This window comes from Lycium ferocissimum, chromosome 11 (genome assembly GCF_029784015.1).
Source record: "Lycium ferocissimum isolate CSIRO_LF1 chromosome 11, AGI_CSIRO_Lferr_CH_V1, whole genome shotgun sequence".
Lineage (NCBI taxonomy): Eukaryota > Viridiplantae > Streptophyta > Magnoliopsida > Solanales > Solanaceae > Lycium > Lycium ferocissimum.
The window spans coordinates 44,141,452-44,168,032 of record NC_081352.1 but is presented as its reverse complement, the minus strand read 5'-3'; the positions used below and the strand labels follow the sequence as shown (position 1 = coordinate 44,168,032).

The 26,581-nt window shown below is 32.6% G+C and overlaps 2 protein-coding genes across 4 annotated transcripts; one reads left to right on the top strand and one right to left on the bottom strand.

The window, feature by feature from the left end:
* Positions 1 to 665: 665 nt before the first annotated feature.
* Positions 666 to 2,871, bottom strand: LOC132037315 (universal stress protein PHOS32-like). The gene is made up of 2 exons (XM_059427810.1): positions 2,134 to 2,871; positions 666 to 1,123 (listed from the first exon to the last, which is right to left on the bottom strand). The coding sequence occupies exons 1-2, from the start codon at positions 2,789 to 2,791 to the stop codon at positions 1,116 to 1,118; spliced, it is 666 nt and encodes a 221-aa protein (XP_059283793.1). The 5' UTR covers positions 2,792 to 2,871; the 3' UTR covers positions 666 to 1,115.
* A 14,002-nt stretch (positions 2,872 to 16,873) lies between these two features.
* LOC132037428 (uncharacterized) lies at positions 16,874 to 20,821 on the top strand. 3 transcript variants are annotated; one of them, XM_059427946.1, is made up of 4 exons: positions 16,874 to 17,269; positions 18,503 to 18,711; positions 19,204 to 19,311; positions 19,875 to 20,821. In XM_059427946.1, exons 1-4 carry the CDS (start codon positions 16,978 to 16,980, stop codon positions 20,553 to 20,555), a joined length of 1,290 nt encoding a protein of 429 aa, XP_059283929.1. In that variant the 5' UTR covers positions 16,874 to 16,977; the 3' UTR covers positions 20,556 to 20,821. The 3 variants fall into 3 exon arrangements, with proteins under 3 accessions (XP_059283929.1, XP_059283930.1, XP_059283931.1); XM_059427948.1 differs by lacking the exon at positions 16,874 to 17,269 and adding an exon at positions 17,492 to 17,762; XM_059427947.1 differs by lacking the exon at positions 19,204 to 19,311.
* Positions 20,822 to 26,581: the final 5,760 nt, after the last annotated feature.

Sequence of the window (26,581 nt, the reverse complement as noted above, 5' to 3'; positions counted from 1 at the left end):
CTTGTGGGTGTTTGATTTTTGATTTACTATTAGTATGGTTCTACTATAGTAGTGACATTTGTGATGCAGTACACTATGCAGAAATCAAAAAAAGGAGGGCAAAGAGAAAAGAGAGGAGAAAGAGGGGGAGCAAGGTCATTTGGTCGGAGCTCGTCACCGGAGAAGACAGAGGGGATGAGATGATGAGAAACAGTGGAGAATTTTTAAGAGAGGAAGATGAGGATGATTTGGTGTGGGTCGGGTGGTGGGTCAAAATTCGGGTTGGGGTTAATTAGAACCGAGTATTAAAACTGGGAAATGGTCATTTTATTCTCAGGCTGCCACGTGGCACTCCGTTTAAATGAGGGGCCAATCAGTACCCAAGTACAACGGTAGGGTATAATTGAACGAAAAGTATAACAAAGGGTACGAATAAATAATTTCCAAAAGTTCAAGGGTATTTTTGACCCTTTTTCGTTTCTAAATTGTGAGTGTATACTTTGTCATCTCCAACCCCACCCCAGTTTCTCTCAATTATACGAAACAAAAGATTTAACCGACCAAAAAAAATCTTTGGTAGGGAGTGCTTCCCCTGAATGGGGCCCTACGCGGCACGAATCCGAATATAGTCGGGCTCCATGTGGGTTCCGGACACCGGTGGGAAACAAAAAAAAAAAAAAAAAAGATTTTATTAACCCTCCAATTTGAGGACACTCTGATCTGTTGATTTTATTAACCCTCCAATTTGAGAACACTCTGATCTGTTTATTGAATTGCCAGTGGAATATTTTATTGAATAGCCACTGGACTATGCTTGAACAGAGGAAAACCTTGTCCTTAAGTAATATAATTACCTTCCTCAAAAATTTGAGGGGATGAACTGGCCCATTTGCTATCCAGAATCTTTTGGAGTTAAAAAGTGACTAAACTTCAAGGAGATGTTCATTTTGGAAAAGGTATCTTTTATTCGTAATTAAGCAATTGATATATAAATACAGCGTATCAGAATTCAAGATAGGCTATTCCTTTTGCACCACCGCTGACAAATTCCACCATTTTCCCAGCTTGAATCTCGTTCAATCCCATCTTCAACTGAGACCACTCGACCGATTTATCTATCTACTTTACAGCATAGATCATTCACCTGCAATAAGAAAAGGAGAAGAATGTTAATTGACTTGCTATGTTCGTGATTCTTCAGATGGATTGTGCATTGTGAGAATACAGAAACCAAGTGATACAAAGATTTCTAAATGTTTAATCAAATATTCCTGCCTCTGAACTAGAACACATTATTTTTGTCAAGCTTTTTAGTGTAACAAGCCCAAGTAAATGATCAGATTCGCCTTAGTGAAGGTACAACTATGGTTCATGACTCACACAAGGAAAGAGCCAATCACTTGATATCAAATCACACTCAATATGCTGCCATATCATAGGGATTCCCTCAATCAAGATTTATTCCTTAATATCTCCACAATCTCCTCTTGACTGTTAAACCAAATCAGGAATATGCTATGTAATCTTTTATTGCCTATTTTATCTCTCGTGTATTTTTGTATAAATACAAAGTGTGAATTACAATTCTGAAAAGTTTTTCTTGAGACTGAGGTAATTACCTCAATTTCCCATTGGTTAAGCATTTCAAATTAAGCAAATTATCTCAATTTCCCATCTTTTCTTTCTTTTGGTTGACCAGATAGTTTCAATATAGGAACAGCGTAAATCTTTTTTTCAGATAAAACTGAGATATGTGCCTCTTTATATAAAATTTTACCAGATCACCCAGCCTTAAAGGATACAAATTATATAAATTTACAATATAAGAAACTTTTATTGCATCAATTCAATTTAACTGGCTGTAGCAAGTTTATTTTGTAGATTATAACATCAAGCTTACTATGAAGATTTACTTGCATAAAAATTCTATGTGCTGACAATGCACATAAATTAAAATCGGTAAAAAAAAGTTTATTCGGAAAACACTAAATTAATGAATGCAAGACACATGCTTTGGATATACACACCTGTGCCTTGATTGCAAAGGGTAAATTGCTTTTATTTGGCGTATAAATATGGGGTGCGGATAATTTTTTATGGATAAACTCACAAAGAAATACTAATAGTACTACTAAAATGGATTTAAGGATGTACCTCTAATTAGGTCATCATCATCAGCATCATGATATTCCTGATCCTCCTCTGGTACTGGTGGCAGGTCAGCCTCAACCACCTCCTCCTTCTCATCTTCTTGTGGGTACCTAACTACCACAACAGGACATATACAATGATGCACACAATAATCACTAACACTCCCAAGTTTCCCTTTAACAATTCCCCTACTATTAACACCAAGTCCTCTACTCCCCATAATCATAACACTTAATCCCAACCTCTCCACTTCCAAACACAATCTCTCCTTCATATCACGATCCTTCACTATATGTATTTTGAAAGGCACGTTCGCTTCTACTAAGGGTAAGGCCAGTAAAGCAGCTTTACTGTTGGTTAAGTTCTCGTAATCTTGTTCGATGTTGTGAGTTGTGGAGGTGCTGCCCCAGTCTGCACCGTAAAGGACGGTAGTTGGACAGACGTGAAGGAGGATAACGGCGTCTCCTGGACGGAGGTAGTTTTGTACGGCCCATTTAACGGCGAAAGCGCTTTCGTCGCTGAGGTCGACAGCAATGGCGACGCGACGGTGGGCTGTGGAAAGTGAAAAGTGTGGGGAAATTGGAAAGGAAGAATGAGTTAGTTTTGGTGGTGGTTGAGCCATGGAGGTGTGTGTGGTTTTAGGGGGTTCTTGGTGGTACATGGTTGGTAGTTTTTCGAGTTTGTTGAGGTTGATTTTTGGTAAGCTACCAAAGATTGAGAATGAGGTAACCAATGACTTTTAAATTTATTTAATGCCGTTAAGTTACATGTTGTTCTCTTTGTTCATTTTTTTTATGCGAAGGCGTTATTACTTGAGGGTTTAAAATAATAATTTTTTTAGTATAATTTACTAAATTCTTTTTTAAAATTGTGAATCATTAGTTATGTTGACTTGTGAACAGTAGTTTTCGTGTAATTTTTAAATATGTAAATTTTATTTGAAGAATTTATATGCATAATTGATAGTCAAAATTAAGTGTTTTGACTCTTGTACTCCAAACACGTTCATATAAATTGAGACAGAAGGAGTATATATTTCTATAACAATAAAATTATATTATTAAAAAAAGTTTAATCTAAGTGATTTATATCTCTTTTATAAATAGATTAAGCAAAAATCACTTGAAATGAGATACCTAGTACTATGAGTAATACCCAATGGTAAGCTCTAGCTTTTGATGCTAAAGAATAGCTATAGCTTTTGCATGCACACATTTGACTATGGGAGTCAATAAGAAGTCATATAAAAAATTAAATTAATAGTATTATTATTGATGAATGAAGTTTCTTTTGGTTTATACTTTGACAGGGACAATCCTGACAATCAAATCAGCACAGCCACAAAATGCCAGCAACGTAGGGGCAATGTATTCTCCAAGCTTGGCTGTCCAATTTAAGTCGTCCACCTGTCGATTCACTTTTGAAATATTGATACGAATTAAAATTTTTGTTTGCGACCTACGTGTAAACCTTGAGGGCTCGTTTAGTACGCCAGATAGGATAGCAATCTCATGGATGAAATGCGAGTTGATGGGATAAGGAATAACAATCCCATGAAATGTATAAAATTGTGAAATTATCTATTCTATATAAAAGGTGGAATAGCTAATTCCATAGAATATCCTTATGTATCCCTTTCGGCATACCAAATAAGCCTTGAAAGACAGGTAACAGCTCTTTCAATCTTTGAGCTGCTGATCTTAACTCAAACATATTGGGTGAATAATGAACAAAGCAATACTCAAGTTGTTGCAATAATGAAGCAAGTTCCGACATAGAATTTATGCAGCGATGAAGCCGCAATTTGAAGCTTATGAATTTTAGATTCAAATTCTGAAGTTACTGGATTCTAAATTAATAATCTATATATATTCATGAATTTTTAAAACAAATACAAAGTTTAAATCAAACTATTGAATTCGGCCAAACTTGTAATCATTACTCTCTCTCCCGTCCCACAATTTACGCCTCCTATACTCGAAATGCTAAATAATAAGTTGGATCATCATTATTTGTTTGTCCTATTTTATATGTTACGATTAATTGTTATATCGCGAGTTATATAATTTTTCTTACTACGAAAGTTTTTCAAATATTTCCTACATATTCACATTTATAAAAGGATTGTATTGCAACTTAAATTTCCTTTTGTGCATCTCTCAAATAGCATGTGTATGTTTTTTGAAAAAATAATGATGAATTTATCTTCAAAACTAAACTTAAAATTAGATATTTTGACCCATAATATCCTTCTTTTGGTACGGATACGTCTCTTATTCAGTATAGCAAAAGCAAAGTTTTAACATTTAGTTGTGAAAGACAAAATCTTTGAGAATATCTTTATCCGCCATCTGTAATTTTGGAATCTTATATGATGGAGTATGGAGTATGAAGTATGAACATACACTTGTCAGCTTTGGCTGAAGGAAGTGTAACTAGAAAAGGACTTCACATTGTGGAATATGTACAATGTTTCCAATTCCTGTCTCTCCTTGATTTGGACTTGAACGACCTATATTGAGTAGGTAGAGAGATTAAATGTGGAGTTGGGACCATAAAAATTAGTGTGGAGCTGGAATTTCCACTAAGAGAATTTTAAAATATAAAGAAGTAAATACACACAAAAGATAAACGGATTCAACATCTACTATGTATGTATATATAGTTAACGATAAAAGGGATTCAAATGAACCCCTTCCGGCTCTAATGTTCCACCCATGATCAAACGTACTCGCCAGTTGCCTCTAGCTTCAGTTATCTCTTGTATATCGTAATTCCTATATATATATGTGTGTGTGTGAATTTATTAGTCTCTATAAACGTGCATTTCCTGTCAACCTCTATCATCGCAAAAACTATTAGGCGATTATTTATAAAGACATACGTTTATTTTATGAAGTACAAAAATGTTATTATAGTATAAGATTATATCTACTTAATATTTCTTTAAAAATGATTTTCTTTTGGTATACATATTTTTCTCTTTTTTCCCACAGGGAAAAACATGTTATGAGTAAGATAATTTAACATTAGAGATTAACGTAACTACCTAATAGACGAATGAAACAACACGCAATTTTTATATTTTTTTTTAGAATTGGAACTGGAAGTATTACTCTTGCGGTTTCTTATTTTTTGATTTCTGTTACTATATGTTGTTTCTATGATTTGGTAGTTACGTTATTGTTCCTTTCTCAGATTTTTTGTCATGCTTTATATAGTTTTTTTTTCATGGCCTTTTACGTCTAATATTTCTTTTTCCGCACTGCTTTGATTTGCTTTTCTTTGAGCCGAGGGTCTACCAAGAAACAACCTCTCTACCTCCCACGGTAGGGGTAAGGTCTGCATACACTCTACCCTCTCCAGATCCAATTAGCGGGATTACATTGGAGATGTTGTTGTTGGAATCGAAAGTGTTTAATTGGAACACTTTTTTAGGAGTTGAGGTATTTAATTGAAACATGATTTAGTTTGAGTGTCTAAATGGAATATCCTGACAATTTTAAGGGGCTTATGTATTAATCCTATATTTATCTATTTTCATTTACAAATATAAAAGAGTTTAAAATTTTCTCTAAACAAAATTAAATTATAAGAATATTTAGTTAATCTTTATATATAAATTTAAGTTGACCGCAAAAGTAAGATACAATATTCAACAACAGAAAATCAAGTCCTCGCCGTAAATTTTTCTAACTTCATGATAGTTTTATGATGAATTGTTTAGACGTACAAACAATTTTAATTATTTTTTTCTTTCAACGTAACATAAAATTTTATACCTACTGACTTGCAAAAGATAATCAATCAATTTTAGATAGCTATTTTTGTTTTTTTCGTCCTCCTATTTCATTTTCCTACCGACAGTCATTCAACTTAGTGTACACAAAATCACTTTTTAAATTTTTATTACATACATGTCATCCAACTTAAAATTTATCACACAAATGTCATCAAACTTAATTTTTTTTTTTTTGTTACATAAAAGTTATCCTACTTAATTAAGTTATCACATAAAAGTTACATTTCTATTTTTGTTACCTAAAATTCATCCAACTTAATTAAAATTTATCATACAAAAATCTTTTTATTTTTATTTTTATTTTTGTTAAATAAAAGTCATCCAACTTTGGCCAAGTTAATTAAGAAGTGAATCTCAGCTGAATTCTTATATTTTATACCCAAAATATGACATAACACTCTAAAATAGCTAGTTAGCTTAATAAAATATTAAATGTAATGGATAAATTTCAGAGGCCTTCATCCAGATTTCTCTCCGTAACACTAAGTTTGGCCAAAAATGGCAGTATCCAATATCAATAGGGTTAGAAGCGGGCTCTTTGCTTGACTGCTCGAATATAAAAGATTTGTAAATATTATAGGTCTCTTCAATTTTTGATATTACATTTTAATTAGGACTCCCAAAATAAGTGACTTAATTTTTGGCTAAAGAATTCTTATAGTGCTTGGATCTACGATTAAGTAATATTAATGTTCGACGTCTAATGTTTTAAATTTGTTTGAAAACTTCTTAGTTACGGTTAGTGCATGTTAAAATTTTCTACAATGATTAGACTTTGATTTGGAGTCAACATGATTGGGATTAGAATGGGAATCCGATGCAAACTCATCCTACTAATTGTCAAAGTTTTTAATGTTACAATTTTATCCAACATGAAGTTATGTGTTTAAGAAATACTTAACTTATAAGGGTAAAAAAGTCGTTCAATATTTGAAGGAAATTTTGGTCAACCAACATTTGTATTCATCATTTGAACGATTACCCTTCGAAGGCACTGGTCTTTAATTTTTGCCATTTTTACCGCCAATTTGAGGGGCAAAAATTAAAGACCATTGCCTTTGGAGGGTAATCGTGCAAATACACGTTATTCTCAGGAATCTCAATCATAGTAAAAAAATATTAAATAATATTATTTATAATTACATACATTTATTTTATGAGTTACAAAAATTTTAAACTTTAATTTTTTTTTTTTACTTTACTCTTGTAGTCATTGGATTTGTTGCTTTTTATTCTTTGATAAGTTCACCTTCTTTTCATAAAAAATCGCACAACAGTTACTCAATAACGTACAATTTTGATCTGTCATATTAATTTTCATAGATGGTGCTTTCTATTATTACCATACATAAAGCAAGTATGAATTTGCATTAATTCTGATATTAAGAAGTTCCTAGTAGCAACAGGATAATAATTCTAACTTATTGAGGGTATAAAATTCATTCAATATTTTAAGGATATTTGGTCAACCAACATCTATATTCATGCTTTTACTATGTTCGTGCTTTGCACGAATATATCTTGCTTCAAATGCTACGAAATGCATACATAAAATATAAACTTTCTATAGCTTCTAAATTCTAAAAATAATTATTGTTACCGTCAATTATGTATGAAGTAAAATAACCAATTGTCTAATATCTATGTACGTGCATCACAAAAAAAAAAAAAAAAAACAAAAAACAAAAACAATATAAATATTAGAAATTGTAATGATAGACCTGACTATTTAACTTAAATTTACACATAAGAACAAAATAATAATATTTTGTAGTGCAAAAATTATCATTTCCTCCCTTTTTCGTCCTAAACTCTCTCGACACCACCTACAATAGTAGTAGCTCGTTTTGAAATAGCTATATTGCTAATATATAGCATTATCTTTTTAAGAAAAAGAAGAAAGAATAAAAAAAACTAAGTTAAAATCTCCAGTGCCCTCCTTTAAGAAATTGCTCTTATCAATATTTATATTTATAAAGTACAACCAACAACAAGAATGGATTACACTTTTTTAGACTGTTGATGGCTTTCAATGATGCAAATTACCTCTTTGCTAATATTATCTTCATGCGGTATAAAAGATATCATTAAAGAATTTAATGAGGAAATTAACGTATTACGTTTCATATAGTGGTGATACGTGATTGAAAGTATTCTTGTCCTTATAGAATTGGTATTGTTTGAAAAGTTTAAACCTGATTAAGATTAGAAGTCCATAAATTCGAATTAGATGAAGTTTTAACTATTACAATTTTATCCAACATGAAGTTACTAAAAAAATAGGATTAGATCTTATTAAGGGTATAAAAGTCATTCAATATTCAAAGAATATTATGATCAACCAACATTTATATTCACGCTTTTATAATAATATATATTATAATAGATAGATAGATTAAGACAACATATTTAGCATTTCTGTATCACCATAAAGTAGACCACATATTTGTCTGAATGTAATGATCTTCATCTACAGAATTTCTAAACCAACTAAGCAATAACCAATGAACTTTTCAAACAGCTTGAACCAGAAGACTCTCTTGTCCTTCGCATTTACAGGGAACTCATAAGTTCCAGCTGATAATAGTAGCTGAAGCTGACTTACAATTGGAACTCGTGTCACTACTATAACATCTCTTGATTGAGATTATATTGTTCCCACTACCCATGTATTTTAAATGTAACATACCAGAGTTTTTAGCAAATCATCAAGAATTTAATTATTGTATTTGTTCGTGTTTAGAGGCTTTGATTATTGGGAAAAGGGTCAAATATACCCCTCTAATTTAGTTTGTCAACCCCTCTAATTTAGTTTGTTAACTTAATGCCCTACCCCTCTACACGTTTAGAGTCAGTGAGATTAATTATTAAATTACAGAAATACTGTAGCTAAACTTGTCATTGCTATTAATTACAGCTATTTTTCTTTTATAGCTGTAGCCATTGTTTGTTTGCTTCTGATGATTAAATCCCAAATTAGCTCTATTTAGAGCATAAAATTAACCATTTAACTAAAAATACCCATGCCCCAACGATTGATCCGCCCCAACTCATCACCAAATAAATTCACACCACCCAAATATACCCCTCTACACGTTTAGGTCAGTGAGATTAATTATTAGATTACAGAAATTGCTGTAGCTATTACTTCTGTCATTGCTATTAATTACAGCTATTTTTCTTTATAGCTGTAGCCATTGCTTGTTTGCTTCTCATGATTAACATTGTTGTTTATATTTCTCGTTCAGAACAAATGCTAGCTCTATTTAGAGCATGCTTAATTGTTGTAGCTATTACTTCTGTCCGTCTTATGTCCTTGGTCCTCATGCTTGTTACTACAACACAGTGGATGTCCCAGGGAAAAATTAGTCATCATCATCTACAGCATTGTTTCCCTGTATATAATCATTCAATAGAAATGGGAAAGTAGACGGGTATATTTGGGCTTTATTGTGGTTAAATTTAATTTATTTGTTCCCGAAGAACAATAATGTTAATACGGATCAACCTCAAATTTGTTCCCCGAAGAACATGGGTATTTTTAGTTAAATGGTTAATTTTGGAAGAATTAAATTTCCACCCACTTAAGTACATATATACACTTTGACTATACGGAAGATATATTTGACTACTTTCACTAATGGAGGACAAAGTTTAAAAAGACTAAGAGATAAAATTAAAATAGAGGGGTATATTTGACCCTTTATCCCTTGATTATTATCTGAAAAAGAAGATTCTAATTGGGCCATGATAAGTTGCATCACATCCGGTCCAGGCCCAGAAGGAACGAATCCTAATCCAATAAAGTTGGCCCGTGAGAAAAAGAAGGGGATTTTCACACAGTATAGCCGCCCACCAAAATAATACATAATATGTCCCATATTTATGTGTTTGAGTAGAATACCTTAAATCAAAAACATGCACATTAAGAATTCAATAATGCAATGTAAAGTTTATCTAATTACCTTTATATAATAAAAATAAATTACTTTTTCTTCTTTGATTTAAGAGCATAATGAAGGAAATTTGTATATTTAATTTTTGAATTGAAAATTCAACAATACCAAGTTACTATGTGACTTTTCCAAAGTATTGGTATCACTTTTGACAAGTTGAAAAAGGTTCAACTTCTCACTTTTGTCTAAGGGTAGAATTAAACAAAACTAATCAATTTATGTCTTGGTTTCATTCTAAGGTGACACTTATTAAAATAACAATACATTTTTTTTGTGGTAAACGGTAGTCAAATCATCTTATACTTTTATTATATATCGTTCCAAGGTAATAAAAAATGTATATTTATTGTATATTAATAATAATATACAAAAAATGTATACATATACATAGTTAATGTATTTTTATATTGGCTAGCAATTATAATTATTTTGAGTCGAGCGGCTAAATATGTAAAAGGCCCCAAAAAAAAACCCTTTTGGGACTTTTCTCTTCACTTATCTGACAAGAATACTCACTTGCCTTGATGACACTTCTATTTGGGTGTCTTAAAGTATTCAAATAATTTATAAATAGTTAATGTATGACTCTCGTTTCCTAAAACTTTTATATCCATCTAAACAATTTAATTTTAAGATATAATGTTTGCAAAAAAATAATTTTCGCTTCCATCTGAAAATATCTTAAAAATTTGAGTTTGTTCGTGCATAGGATGGTTAAACCAAAAAGAAAGTTTAGTTACCAACTTCCTTTGAGATAAAAAAAAAGGGGGAAAAAACATAACTGTTTCGTATTTTAAAAATATTTACAAAAGTTTAGCATCATGATTGAAATTACAAGCTGTGTCAACTATAATTTGATTCCTTAATATAATCCTTCTAAAAGTTAACGAGAATCACTTTTCCTTCATATATTTTTGCCCTAAAAATTAGCCGCATGGATTACAAACAAATCCTGATATTCCTATAATTATGCTTAAGCGACCAATTTCCACCCAAACTCTTCCCCAATATTACGTGTTTATTTATGCATCTTCTCTCTCAATAATAAGACTTCCCCCTCCCCCTGTCGCCATAGTTAATTAGTGATATTTAATTATATAAAAGGTTTAATATAAGGAATCAATTATGTATTTATAAAATAATTTTAGTATACTGCAAATTCAATTAAGAATATTTAATTATACAAATGGTATCATAATGGTATAAATATATGTGTGTGTGTGTTTATTTATGCATCAATCATCATGTATTATACAATGTATCTATAATATATACATCAATAAAAATTATAATATAATTAAATTATACAATGTATATTGTGTAAAGATAATACATATATAAAAATAAATTATACCATGTATATATAATATGTTAGAGAAATTATGATATAATTACGTATATTAAATACATTAGCATACCTCTAAAAAAATAAATTATATCGTGTTATATAATATATATAAAAAAACAATTAAATCTATCTTATACAAATTTGTAAATACTAATTTCAACCGAAATTATCATATTACTGGTATAGTTGGTGTGTGTATATATATATATATATATATATATAATATTACTAGTATATTAATAATATACATATACATGAGTTCAAAAAGAACGGAAAAAAAAAAGAACCAAGATATACTAATCAATTAGAAGAAATCAAATGCAACAACTTAAGATTCAAACATGCGAATTGCGATCTTTTAAACTCACCTTGTCTTCTTCCATTTTTCACAAAAATCTCATTTTCTCCATGTCAATAGTAAAAATATAGAAAAACTTTTGGCTTATGTGTTACTAATTTTAGTGAGAGAAAAGGGTTTAGGGTGGGGTTGGGAAGGGATTAATTCCTTAAATTTATTGTTGTTCATAAATTTTTCGTTGTTCATAAATTTTTCTCGCCTGACCCATCAAGAACTTCACCAAAATCATTAATTTTTATTCTAAAGCATATAGAGGCAGTGTTTGACAAGATATATACAATGAATTTGGATTATAGTGATGAGAGAGAAAGCGATAATATATTATATTTAAGGACAAAATTAATTCCTTAATTTATGGTAATAAAGTTGTGCTATTTATGTGTATAACTTTAAAAGCTTGACCCATGGTGTAATTTATCATTAAAAAAACCCAAAAGAGTTCGCTACTTTTAGAGCCCGTTTGGATTGGCTTATAAGTTGGTCCAAGTTGATTTTTAATATTATTTTGAAAAATTGAAATTAGCTTAAAAGAAATTAAAAATGCTTAAAATAAGCAAAAAAAATTTGCTCAATTTTTTGTTTTGGCTTAAAAGCCATTTTGCAAAAAACATTTATATATTTATCCCTTATATTTTCTATTAATTTCAATACTACCCTTACTTCTAAAACTTTAGTCAAATCATTTTATCCAAACATAACATTTTTATAAAATAAGCACTTAGTTTCAATAAACCACTTATTTACCAATACAACTCTAAAAATTATCCTATATCTTTCGCGAGGAGCACTACATCTTTATTTTCAACCCAAAAGCACAAGACCCATATTTAACGAAAATTTTTTTGAACAAAAAGTGAGAGAAATTTATATAACACTCTTTTCTTTTTAGTCAGTCTTAAAACGAATGATATTTTTTTATATTTAGCAACAATTTAATCCCAAAATTTCATTTTACCCTTAATGAAATGATTTTTAGCCACAAAATTTTTCTTTGATTTATTTTAGACCATAAAATTCAAAATTAATTCAAACACGCTCGTTAAATTGGGAAGTCTCTAAGGGTCGTTGGGAAAGGTTCATAAATTTTTCTCAATTTTTATACCATGTTTGGTAGAAGGTTTAAATTTATCCATAAATTTATACCTTGTACCAAACATTTAAAAAAATTAGTGCTTTGGGATATCAAAATCTTATCCATTAATTATTTTATACCATCTTTTTCCTATAAAATAATCATAGATTTTTTTAGATAAATTAGTCGGGGATTATAATCCCGGTTTTTCGACTATCTACCAAAGGACCCCTAAGTGAAAGATATAGGATTATTTTGAATCAACAGTACAAAGATGGTGGGGCTATTCTGGGTGTTTTCTCAACTTCCTTCTCTCTATTTTGAGATTATAATTTTCCCTGCAAAAAAAGCGCTTACCACTAACACTCTGTTTGGAACGTTGTTACCCATTGTATTGTATTGTATTGTTACCACAAAAACAATGTTTGTTTTGATTGTTATTTAAAATGTATTGTATCGTAGTGTTAAATTCCGTCGTTGTGTAACAATGAAAAGTCTCATTTTATGTAACAACCAATTTGGTGTTATCCCATTGTTACCTAATTTCTTTTTCCAATTATGTCCTTACTTAATATTTCATAATCCTATTTTACCCTTTACCTTATATTATTTAACTCCACCCAAAAATCCTATACCCTACGTCTTCTACGTAACTCTGTCTCCTTCTAGGTTTGGTTTATCAATCCCTACGTCTTCTTTTATCTAATATACCTTTATATAATAAAAATAAATTATTTTCTTCTTCTTTTAATTTTATATGTTTGCTTTTTGTTTAGGTTTCTGCCATAGTTTCAAAGTTACAAGTACTTCTTTTTCTCCATGACCATCTTTTTAAAATTTTCTTATCATTCTGCCGTTTTTCAAAATTGTAAGTTATTATTTGTATTGCACTCTTATTCACAATCATCATTAATTTGCTTGCTTTCTTGTTTTATTTTTTTGCATAGAATATTTTGCTTATTTGCTGTGCTTTCCATGTAAACGTTAAACCATGACTTAGAATTAATAATACACCCGTACAAAAAATGTATACATATGGAAATTTCTCGTATTTTTTGTTAAATGCCAATTTGAAATTTTACTTGTTGATGCTTGCTTGTTCATTGTTCATCTAAATGTGTAAAAGTTTCTTTTAAAAAAAAAAATTTGGAAAACCAAATAACTTCACGAAAAAGCTGACAAGAATACCAAAAACCTTGATGACACTATTTGGGTGTCTTAAAGTAACATTCAAATAATTTATAAAGGCATTTTTCGTTAAACATGTTTATATTCATATTTATTTTAGCATCTATTTTATTCTCGCTTAATTTTATTATAGATGGTTGACAATTTAATTTTACAAGTGAGCTCTTTATCATGTTTCTCTTAGCATTTATTTGATTTTGGAAATCGACGTAATCACACATGCCATACTGAAAGAGAGCTTAAGATGATATTGAGTCATTATTTTCTTGAACTTTGTCGTAATATTTTAAGAATGACCCCTTTAGCTTTTACCGGTCTTGAGATGTTAAAAATGGAGGTCTTAACCAACACTAAGCTATTTTAAAATAATTAAAAAGTTTACCTATTAGCACATAATGTGACAAATCGCAAACTATCTTTCATCTTTCGACCTTCTAAAAGTTAACGAGAATCATTTTTCATGTTTCCTACGAGCTATATTGGGGCTAAAAATATTTATTAAACAAATCCTGATGGATCCCAAGTTCCTATAATTGCCAGCAACCAAAGATTCTACCCATATTTTAAGGTATTACGTGTTTATTATAATTTCTCTCTCAATACTTTAGCAATGTCAAGATTGTAATTATATAAAAGGTTGTCAATTGATTATTATAATATCAGATTTTAGTATTGGTCCAATTGAATTAACACATATTTAATTATACAAAGTGAAGCCCCAAAATAATGGGAGGAAAGATTATGTGTGTGTGTGTGTATTATTTATGCATCAATCATTTGATTTAAAATTCACATATGTGTTATAATATATACATTTGATTCAAGAATTATGAAAGAAGCCCTAAATAGACAAGACCCATTAAAAATTCCACAAGGTAAACGTTATATAAATTTGTTTAGACATAGATATACGTGGTGAACAAATAATTGAATCTTTTGTCATATATATATAAAAATACTACCTTGTACATCATATTAAATTATGATATAATTACACCTTATCGAGGAGCGATATATTAAAGAGTATTCAAGAAATCCACCTCGAAATGCTAATTATTTAATTTGCGACACGCTTATATAATGCGTAATGCTATCGAACGAGCATTTGGAGTGCTTAAAAAGAGATTTCCTATAATTTCTAGTTCAATAGTCCTCATATGGTATTGACACCCAAAAGATTATTATCTTTGCATGTTGTATATATATACTAATAATATTACTGTATATCCAATAATATACTTGCTAAGTTGACATGAGCTTATGAATGATAATGAAGTGCATGAAGAACTTCCAAATCATCCTAGAAGAAATATCAAATGCAGAATTGATTCGAGATAACAAAGCGATCTTTTAAACTCACCTTGTCTTCTTCCATTTTTACCAAGATTAATTTTCTTGTCATAAAAATTCAAATGAACTTTTGTGTGTGTTACTATTATTCATTTGATATCATTTGAATGTAATTTTGTGATGCTATTATTTGATTTATAAACATTATGTGTCGTGCATTTTACTTTATCTTATAATACTTATCAATAACTATGTGTGATGATGTTTTCTTTAATTATGTCTTATGAAAATTTATCTTAAGGAGAGAAAACAGTCGAGAAAGTCAAAGGCATCCACCTGAGCGATACAAATGTTTCGTATAACTCTTTATGTGTTTGGTCAAATGCTATGGATGACACATTAATTGATGAGAGAGCAAACATAATATATAGAATTGGTGGAACTTTCACTTACATTTATGGACAACATTTTGAAGAACTTTAAAAATTTCTATTTATGATAAATTTATTAACAAGGAGAAAATTCACAACCGAATGAGAGTAATTAAAAAAATTTGCCAAATGCTATGACACATTTCAAATGGGGATGAGCTTTTCATGGGATCCCATAACAAATATGTGGGATTTTTAACTTATATCGGGGTATTTGGTAAATAAAAATTACTAGTTTATTAGTTTTGTTCTTATTTTCATAATGAAAATGTTCATATCATTTTCTTTGTATTCTATTTTTATATATAGGCTAAGCCATTTTGGTTTGAAAAACAACCTTACACTTTTATCCCTTATATTTTCTATTAATTATGATAAGCTAATATCTAAAAGGATCGAACCTCTTCATTTTATCCAAACACGTAATGTTATTTAAAAATAGCTTTAAAAATTTGAAAAGATCAAGTACTAGTTCGTTGACTATTGATGAGGTAGATGAGACGATTTCGGTGAACCACTTTTTGTTGGAAAACCGAGGAACATGGACGGATAACGTTGGCTCAAAATTACTAATGGTGAACCTACATCTTTATTTTCAAGAAACTTAACCGACCATATTTAATGGAAAACATTTCTTGGTTGGAAAAACATGTTGAGAGGTGGGATGGACAATTTGGCTCATGCAATTAAATAATGCCTCCATTCCCCGAATGAGATATGGCAAATGGTAAAGGAGATGAATTTATAACGTCACATGAGCAATAAGGCTTATATAATTCTTTGTAAAAACGCGCAGGATATGTGTCGCACAACGATGGGATGTCCACAAAAACCGAAGATTCTTTTATTGACCATGATGTCACCCGAAGATTAAGTTTAGAATAATTTTATTTAAATTTTAAGTATTTATGATTTTGTGGACCGCATGAAACTTTTATTGACAATTATTTCGCTATGCATTTTAAGCTATGGATTATATGAAAAATATAGGCATCGTGAGAAAATCTTTTTTGTCTTCAAACTTTCTATACCAAGACAAAAATTTTAAAGATTTTGAGTGGTTAATGACGTTTCTTAACTATTTAGGATTGAATTTAATATTTTGAAACTTATAGTTTATTATTTTAATCAAACTTACAAAAAATGGTGGGGCTATTCTCCAAACAAAAAATATGTTTTCTCAGAAAATAATCCTTCTCTCTATTTTGAGATTATAATTTTCCCTGCAAAAAAAGCAATGAGTTACCACTAAAGTTTCAAAATCACAATCCCCCGCTAAAACAAACAATGTCCAATCTGCCATCAGCATGTTCAAAAATAAACGCACCGATTCAACAAATTGCCTGCCCATAACTTGCAATTATGCCAAACGCACCATAGTTGATAGTCATTAAAGATAGGTATGGAGAGTGGAATGGTATCAGTTGATCGTTGGATTGGTGGAAGCCAAGTTTACTTTCTAACTCACCTTCACGCAGACCATGTACGTGGACTCACTCCTAAATGGACACGTGGACCCCTTTACTGCTCACGCATCACTGCTAAGCTTTTTCCCATCAAATTCCCTGGATTTAACCTTTCTCTAATTCGTATTGTTGAAATTGGTCACTGGCACTCTGTTTCTCTACTTTCTTCTTCATCTGGTTCTTCTACAACTCTCTATTTCATGGCCATTGATGCTCATCATTGCCCTGGTATTTCACTACCTTTTTTTGCTCACCACATGTTTGATTAATTGCTCGTGTGGCAGATAGCTGAGTGTTGTTGCACATTGTGCTTGATTTTTCCATGTCGAATATTGGAATTAGAAAACTTATTAAATGTAGAAAGAGACGCTTTTTTTGGGGACAGACTGAAAAGGAAAGTGAGACACTTTGGAAATATTATTTAGTTATCGCGTAGTTTCTTATTATTCAATGTGCATTACTATTTGTTGCTGCACTTGTTTTTGTATCTTGCTATTTTGCTGTCTTATTTTTTCTTACAATGTTGCCTCGGGTATATTTCTTTGGAGCCGAGAGTGTATCGGGAACAACCTCTCTACCCCACAAAGGTAGGGGTAAAGTCTACGTACATCTTACCCTTCTCAGGCCCCACTTATGGGATTACACTGGGTATGTTGGTGTTGTGATCCAAGCTTTCATGTAATTCAATCTCTACAGTTACCTGCTGGAACAAGATCAATAGGTAGTTGCAACTTACACTTGAATAGATACTCGCTGACAAAGTTCGTTCTAAAAGGCGATTCTTTTTTGCTGGCCTGATAATCGTAGTCCTTAGTTCTGTTATATAGACGACTAAAGTATATAAATTGACCCATTTTCATATGTTTTTGTGTCAAATAAATGTTGAACTGACACGAAGTCTTATACTATGGGTATAGTAATGTGGTAGTGGTTCTTTTTTCGACGAAGAGTAAATATTTATTTATTAAGTATATACTGAGCGGCGTTCACCTTTTGGTTCAGCAGGAAGATTTTATATAATATAGTGTTGTTTATTTTTCTCCTTATTGTTATGGGGGCAAAAGAGGGGTTTTGGTGGTGGTAGTGGAGTGTATGTGGGTAGGGGGTGGGGTGGGGGGGGGGGGGGGGTTATATGCTGTTGTAAAGAGAGAACAGGTGACATGGATCTCTCTGTAGAACTTAGAAACCGTTTTTCGTTGTAGTGTTTAGCTATAGAAATGTCTGCGGACATCCTACCCTCCCCAAACCCCACTTGTGGGATATTGGGTTTACACTGGGTATGTTGTTGTTGTTTAGCTATAGAATGCTTCAGAAACTTGGCCTTTATACTTGATTTGAATCTCATTCCCTTCACACACATCTTCACATGTAATTGTGCTTAAACTTGTAACAACTAATTATCATGCTTAAATTGCTGGCGGTTGTCCGAGTTCTTCTGCTAAAGTATAAGCACTAATACAGGAGCAGTAATGTATCTGTTTCGTGGTGAATTTGGCTGCACACTGTATACTGGGGATTTTCGTTGGGAGAGCACAAGTGAGAGAGCACAAACTGGAAAGACCATGCTGCTTAAAGCTATGGAGGATGTAAAGCTTGACATGCTTTACTTGGATAATACTTTCTGTAACCCTACATACTGTTTTCCTTCACGTGAAGTTGCTGCAAAACAGGTGCATGCTCTTTTTTGTATTTCTTTCTACTTTGGGGAGCAATTTGTGTGTAAGACATGTAGTTGGTGTACTGTGACTAGTTGAGTGTTTAGTTCGATGAATAAACCTTTCTTTACTAGTACATTTCTTTGCATCTCTGAAGCTCTATTGAACTTTCCTTAAGCATGAACCTCTTGAATCAAAAGATAAGTCTAAGCGGTATAATTTCTTAAAAGTCAGTTGCTTAGATGCGTAGCTTTTCTCTATGGATTTATCCAAAAGTTTACTTAATTTAGTGTGCAACATATGCTGTTATTGCTGGTATTTTGTAAAATCATAAAGGATCCTGCTCTTATGCCACGTTATAATACCCTTTTCAATCTTAAGCTGTGAAATTCCAACTTGTAGAAGCTGTTTAATAATTCTGATTTAATTTGCCTTATGTTACACGATTGATGAAGTTACGGTATAGAACATTGACAAATTGGTTTAATTTCTGATGAATGATTCCAGGTTTTAAGCATCATATCCTCTCATCCTAATCATGATATTATCATTGCTGTTGATACACTGGGGAAAGAAAATCTTCTGCTGTACATATCACGTGTCCTGAAAACAAAGGTACTTTCCCACCTTTACGAAATAATCAGCGCTACATTTTCTTTGGTGAGTCAATATTATGAGGTATCCAAGAAGTTAAATTTAATTAATTCATTTTTCTCTTTATAAAGAGGTTTCCTTTCATCCAAAAATTGACTCCAGTTTTTTACATTGGTTTCGTTGCAAAATGCTGAATTTCTATTGACGCCATTCCGATTCAAAGTTTACCAGAACTTACACTTTATCTCGATGATCAGTAGCAATGCAATTATCCTGGCAAATAGTTTCTATATTCTATTGTTTGGAGGTAGAAATACTTAGGATACCAGTAGATGGGATCTCTCTCTCTCTCTCTCTCTCTCTCTCTCTCTCTCTCTCTGTTGTTAAGTATTAGTTTCTTGCTCCAAAGTTCGCAATTTCAAGTTACAGCCTAGTTAGTAAATCTTCAGATTGTTTCCCTCTGGATATTATTAGTATACTTGTGTTTAAAACTAAAAATACTATTCCTTTCATTATGTACTCTTGGACACTGCCAACCTATTGGCAAGTATTTGTGCTTCAACTGCTCTTCAACTGTCCTGCAGATTTGGGTGTGGCCAGAACGCTTACAAATTATGCATCTTCTTGGGTTCCATGACATCTTTACGACAAAAACTTCAGTGACAAGGATTCGTGCTGTTCCTCGTTATAGTTTTAACATTGAGACTCTGGAGGGACTGAATACAATGCGTCCGACCATAGGGATCATGCCATCTGGTCTCCCTTGGGCGCCAAAAGCTTTCAGAGGAAAGGGAAAACTTTCCTTGGAATCTCCTCCTTTGCTCCTTCATAACAGGTGGCACACAAATATTACCACACCAAATGGAGATCCGTTAACTGCAGGGAGATGTGATCAGTACATATATACAGTTCCATATTCTGATCACTCATGCTTTCCGGAGTTACAAAAATTTGTTGAGTTTCTGAAGCCAATTAATATCAAAGGCATTGTATCTTCAACTGCTTCTTATGTTGACCCCCTTTACCACTTTGGAAGCCTTTGTCGAATCCAACAAGCATCAGAGCTCTTATGCCAGAGGCTCAAAAGTAAAAGATACGAAAAAATTGGAGTCACTGACACGAAGTCTCCCTTTGGATGCACCAGTACAATGCAATTAGGGAGGAAAAGGAGAAAAATTTCTGGTGCAGGTATTCATGTTAGTAGGGTGAGGTTGTTGAGAAGAGAGAGAAAAGGAGTAAAGATTGTTGACACAGATCCTGATTAACCTACTAGATGGCTTTAACTAGCTATTTTCAAATGCACAGGTTCTGAAGTCATTCCATTGTGTGTAATGAAGTTGAACTTGCTTCCACTGAGTCAGTAGGAGCAGAAAAGGGAGCTTAGTTTAGATCGTAACTTGTATGTCTCTAGATCATCTATTAAAATTGAAGAGGTGACGAGTTCAGTTCCTTGGTCTCCACATGGCTCATATTACTTTGTGTAGAGTTTTTCTCAAAGATTGTGGACACGTGAATATCTTAATATTTTAAATTACACTCTTAACAGGAAGTAGATTCTTTTGTACAAATGCAACGCCCTTAGAAGATTTAAGATCAAATTATACTCTGACCAGTTCTGTTACAAACATTTGGTTTGGTATATAAGATAAGATTGCATAATTTGCTACTGTTGTCTAGAGTCCCTGTGGAAGAATGTCTACATTCACTCAAAGGTATTGTTACTTAAAAAATCCTGTAATTTACTTGCTTCAGATAATTTTTTGTGATAGTTTGCTTCAAGGGTAATTCACGCATCTGAACGTGACTTTCTATTTCTTTTTGATTTATGCGTATAATCAGCAAATCCTTTTGCAGCGAAGGAACATAGATTAAACGTTTGGCACTGTTTATCCACTTAGGAAATAGCTCCTTTGGTTCTTGACTGGTAACATTGGCGATGGTCCTCTTCTCTAGAGAGATCAATATGATCCCATGGGTCCATAGTCTCATATATGAAATGTAGGTTAGACCGCTAAAGAAACTATATATTTGTTGGATGATAAAATGCGGCATCCCTCTCTCTCTCTCTCTCTCTCTTGCTGTATGTTTCTGACTCTCTTGCAGTGAAGTTCCAGACCTCCAGGAAACGCTAGCCGATCATTCCAGTTAGTGATGTATCCAATGGCCACCCTGTATCCAGACTCTCCACTAGAAAGTCAGGTATAAGAATTCTTAGATAGCAAAGCATTTTATACCAGTTTTGTCTTTATGAACTTTTCTAGCCGGCATTTAGTCCTGTTGGTTTGAAGGGAGTTCAGTTGCAGTTCTTTCTTTAGTTGAGTTAAATACTTAAGTTGGGTTGAAGTGTACACTTTTGGGCCTGACAAATATGCATACTTTTTATGCACTTAACTAGTTGGTTCAAGGTCTAGATCTGTAAGCTAAACTGTTGTTTGACAATATAATAACATGCATAAATTACTTTAATACATGGGTGGCCACAAATGTTTCTTTATGATATTTGTTGATAAAAATGTTACATAACTGTGGACACATTAATGTTCTTTTTAAGTGTATACCACCTGCCTCTGAATATTTTAAAGATAATGTAAACTTAATTTAGAAATAGTACTTTGTGACTCAGTGTCAAATTTGGATGAGAAAGAATGGGAAAAAAAATGATGCAGCTATTTGATGTCTGACCGAGTCTTGGCTTGTGGCTTCTAGTCCTTCATAATCAGAGTATTTTAAGGTTCCAAGGAGTGTTTTCATTCTTACTGAATTGACCTGACTGGTGTTGTCCCCAGCGGCAGATCTAGGATTTGAAGGTAGTGGGTGTCACAATTTTTTTTAATGTACATCTTGTTAGGAATGTGTATTTGAGTCGGGTCCATCTCTTTTTAGTTTATTCGGGTCAACTTAATAGTCTTTTTTTTTTATTTGCAAATATGAAATTACATCTCAAAATCAAGAAACGAACATAATTAGCATCTTAAACAAGGAGTCACACCCATTAACAACAAAAGTAAAATCAACATTTTCACCAACGGACTTGCATCTTTTATATATATTAAAAAAGGAATTTGCACAAGTAAAATAACATCTTTAATAAGGGAATTACACCAATCAAAATAAGAAAAATAATAGAAAAACTCTTCAATAGGTAAATACATCCCATAAGTAAATGTAGAATTAGATAAACTACAAGTTTTCAAAAATAAATTATAAATTTCATGTTTTTCTAAGCAGTGGTTATGAAATTTCTATTACAGTTTAACTAGTAAAGTAATTTAAATTAAATTTAATAATTATAGAATAGCATAAATTTTTATAACACACTATGTCCGTCCATTTTTATTTGTCCATTATACTAAAAATATATATCCACTTTTACTTGTAAGTTATATAGTTTGAAAAATCAATACATAATTTACCATTTTATACCAATTTTACCTTTATTATTAAGTACTCTAATTCATTTCTCATTTTTTTTGTTGCTTATTAAGAGTGTCTCATGTCAAATATAGACAAGTAAACATGGACGTAGGGAGTAATAAATAAAAGAAATTATAAAAAAAAAATTGAATTTTGATCTCAATCCAAAATTCCCATTGAGATTCAAGTTTTTCGATTTAAATACTCACAGATTTGAGATTAAGAGAAATGCTTAATTTAAGGGATTTTGAAGTTTCTATTTGTGTGTTCTCGCTAGACATCATAGATAAAATAATAGAAAAGAGGAAAGACAATATAAATAATAAAAAGATAAATAGAAAATTGGAAGAGCCGAAAAGGGAATTACTGGAACAAAGGAAGTAAAAAAGCACAAAGAAAAACGGGAGTAAAAAAATGTTCAAGATAGATTCAAACTTGTGTCTACCAGCCGTGACACTTTTGTCTAATTTAAGATCGGGTGGCAGGATCAAATGTTTAATCTAATTTAAGTAAATTACAACATAAGTATATAAAAAAATTATTAATCTAGGGGGTGTAAAAAAATTATTAATCTAGGGGGTGTAAAAAAATTATTAATCTAGGGGGTGTCATGCCACCCCCACCCTTTAGGGTGGATCCGCCCTTGGCTTGTCCCATTGCTTTGCTTATATTTTGCAGCGTACTTGTGGAAAATACAGACGATCTTATAGTCAACGTTTGTTGGTTTGACGGATTAATAAAGAAAAATATTACTATTGTTGTAAGTTGGATGCCCACCAAAATTCTTGGGCACCAAGTATGTGTGGCCACCAAGTTGTTCACTTAGGGCCACCAAATTGTTCACTTATTTCCTCCTATAAATAGGAGTTCATTTGTAGAAGTTATATATACAATCTATTCCTCTCTATATACTTCTCTCTTGTGTATTTACTTTATAGTTTTTATTTTATAGCACGTTATCAAAGACGAGACTCTGCCATCTCGAGCAAATACTTTGAAAGCCTCGAAGGTATTAACTTTCTTTTTCTTAATTAATGACAAACCTTTCTAAACATGAATTTGTTGCCTTAGATATATTTGGCAAAAGCTACCTGTCTTGGGTACTTGATGCCGAAGTTCATCGAATGAAGACCGTGCCAAGGCAATGATATTCCTTCGCAATCACCTTGATGAGAGCTTAAAAATGGAATATCTCACTGTTAAAGATCCTCTTATGTTATGAAATAATTTAAAAGATAGATATGACTACCTGACGATGGTTGTGCTTCCAAAAACACGTTTTGATTGGATCCATCTGAGGCTACAAGATTTTAAATCCATTTGTACGTGTAACACCCTGCATCTTGGAACTAAGTTTAGACTCATAGCATTAGAGTTTTAGCGGAAAAACTGAAGGTTTGAACGTTTTTGCAAAAATGGTTGATACGCCTACTTCGGCAAGCCGATAACTCCTTGATCAGCCTTGAAATTTGGGAAAGTACCCTTAATGAAAGTTATAGTATGTAGAAATACCTTTCTAACGATATAAGGACCAAGCCAATCGTAGATCGGATCAAGGAGATATGATCATCTCAATATGGCTAATAGTAAAGCACTTGAAATCCTATAGAATCGGCTAAGTTTTCGATGTCTGACTTCCAGTCAAATTTCGTGCAAATCCGTTGGGAATTTGAGGAACCTTCCTCAATGAAAGTTGTAGATCTTTGAAATAGATTTCCAACGGTAGGTCGCCCAGCCCAAACGAAGTTACGTACAAGAAGTTATGCCCATTTTACCGAACACTGTGCAAAATCGACACCCGTCGCTTCTCGGGCGCGAGAGAAGCGCGCGCATGGCCCCGCTTCGCGGAGAGAGATCGCGCAACTCTGAGTTTTTAGCTTCAGAATGTTGCGCGATGCACCCGCATCGCGGAACCATCGCGAAACAGTGCCGGTTCGGTCAAAAGGTCGGGTTTACGCGTTTTAAGTTATATTTAAGGTTTGGGGTTTATTTCCCCAAAGACCCCATTCACGAAAGATTACCCTAAAGTCAAGAAGAACAAGTCCCAAGCCTCAAGAACCCTACAAGGTAAGTTTTATCATGATTTTAGGTTGAATTCAAGTCCCTAATCTTTTCTAACTCGAGTAAACTCATCTCAAGGTTCAAGAATTCAAGATTTTTAGAAATCCTCTTCAAAGCTCAAGTCTTTAATTCAAGTTTTGAGCGATTAAGGTATGTAGAATTTCCATCCACATGTGGGAATCTCTACGTTCTTCCCCATGCTCCGTTTCATGATATTCATGAAGTACAAACCCTAGTGGCATTAAACCCAACATATTGGTAGCCCATAGTTATGTATTGATGCACATGAATTTTGTATCTATATTCGTCATTGTATTCCTAATCTTCCATTATGGTTATTAGAACCCTAGCTTAATCCATGAATCATGAATTCTTCCTCATGCATTCTCATTATGTTCATATGAAAATTTATGATTTTATGTAGCAAGTCATATGCATGTTTTCAAGACAATTACTTATATAATTATGAACTATTGTTATTACTCATGAATCAAGAACATGTTTGCAAGACTACGACAAGTTATCTTATGAAACCATGTTACAAGTTATTTCATGAAATCATGATTACAAGTTATTTCACGAAAATCATGGGCTTCTTAGCCAACTATATCATGTTCATGTATTGGGATTGCTTAGTTAACCGAGAAGGCTCGAGATATCCCGAAACTACGTTGCCACCGTAGGATAAGGGTTGTCGAAAGTAGGCAACACCTTCATTATGCAGTTTGGATCCTTACATGCTATTATTACTTAAATCTCATATCCCCGGGAAGGTGTGAGTGTTCTCCTGGTAGGCGCAAGTACCAGATCATGTTGTCGGTTACACTATAGCATTCCCCACGTTACAAGAAGTTTTATATACATGTATTTTCATTGAATTACTGTTTTCAGGCTTTACTCACGTTTCATGCTCATGTTACGTTTCATGCTCATGTTCAAGTTACATTCAGTTTCAGTTCATGTTCTATACCTATGTTGTGCCATGTTCTTCATTTCAGCAGGTTTTACATACTAGTACTATTCACCATGTACTAACGTCCCTTTTGCCCGGGGCCTGCACTTCACGGTGCAGATACCGATTTTCAGGAGCATACACCTGCGCAGTAGGATCACTTCAGTTATCAGCTTATTGGTGAGCCCCACTCCTCTCGGGGTTCAACATGGAGTCTATATTAGTATGCAGTTTATGGTAGTCCAGGGCCATGTCCTGGTAGTTAGTATTCAGACATGTTTTAGAGGTTTCATAGACAGATATTAGTTCACAGAGTCAGTTATGCTTTCATGTTTGCAGACTATTACGTTTTCATGAATTTTCATGCTATGAGATAATTTCAAGACTTTATTCCGCAAATTATATTTTCATGATTTATTTAAATTGCATCATATAGATATATTGTTTGATGCCCATGTTGACAAGCAAGCCATGAGGTTCGCTCACACATGCAAGCAAGGCCCGAGTGCCGTGTTACGCCCAGGCCATGGTTCGGGGCGTGACAAAGACATATACTTCTGCCATGTTTAAAATTATTTTTCAGTTGAAATTATGGGGTGAAAATATCACTGATCATGATATGCTGGAGAAAACATTCTCCACTATTCCTGCCTTGAGTATGCTCCTGCAGCAGCAATACCGAGAGATGAAGTTCAAGAAATATTTTGATCTAATCTCACATCTTCTAGTGGCTGAACAACATAATGAATTATTAATGAAAATCATGAAAGCCAACCTACTGGTACTGCCCCATTCCCTGAAGTGAATGAGGCAAATTTTCGCCATTCTAGGCGTGGAAGAGGTCGTGGTCCCAGTCGTGGTCGA

Bases quoted from the DNA above. Each gene is read 5' to 3' on its own strand.
- LOC132037315 (XM_059427810.1), bottom strand. From the start codon at position 2,791: ATGTACCACCAAGAACCCCCTAAAACCACACACACCTCCATGGCTCAA.
- LOC132037428 (XM_059427946.1), top strand. From the start codon at position 16,978: ATGGAGAGTGGAATGGTATCAGTTGATCGTTGGATTGGTGGAAGCCAA. The intron at 18,712-19,203 runs GTGCATGCTCTT...GAATGATTCCAG, and splicing joins GTGAAGTTGCTGCAAAACAG to GTTTTAAGCATCATATCCTC. The intron at 19,312-19,874 runs GTACTTTCCCAC...ACTGTCCTGCAG, and splicing joins CACGTGTCCTGAAAACAAAG to ATTTGGGTGTGGCCAGAACG.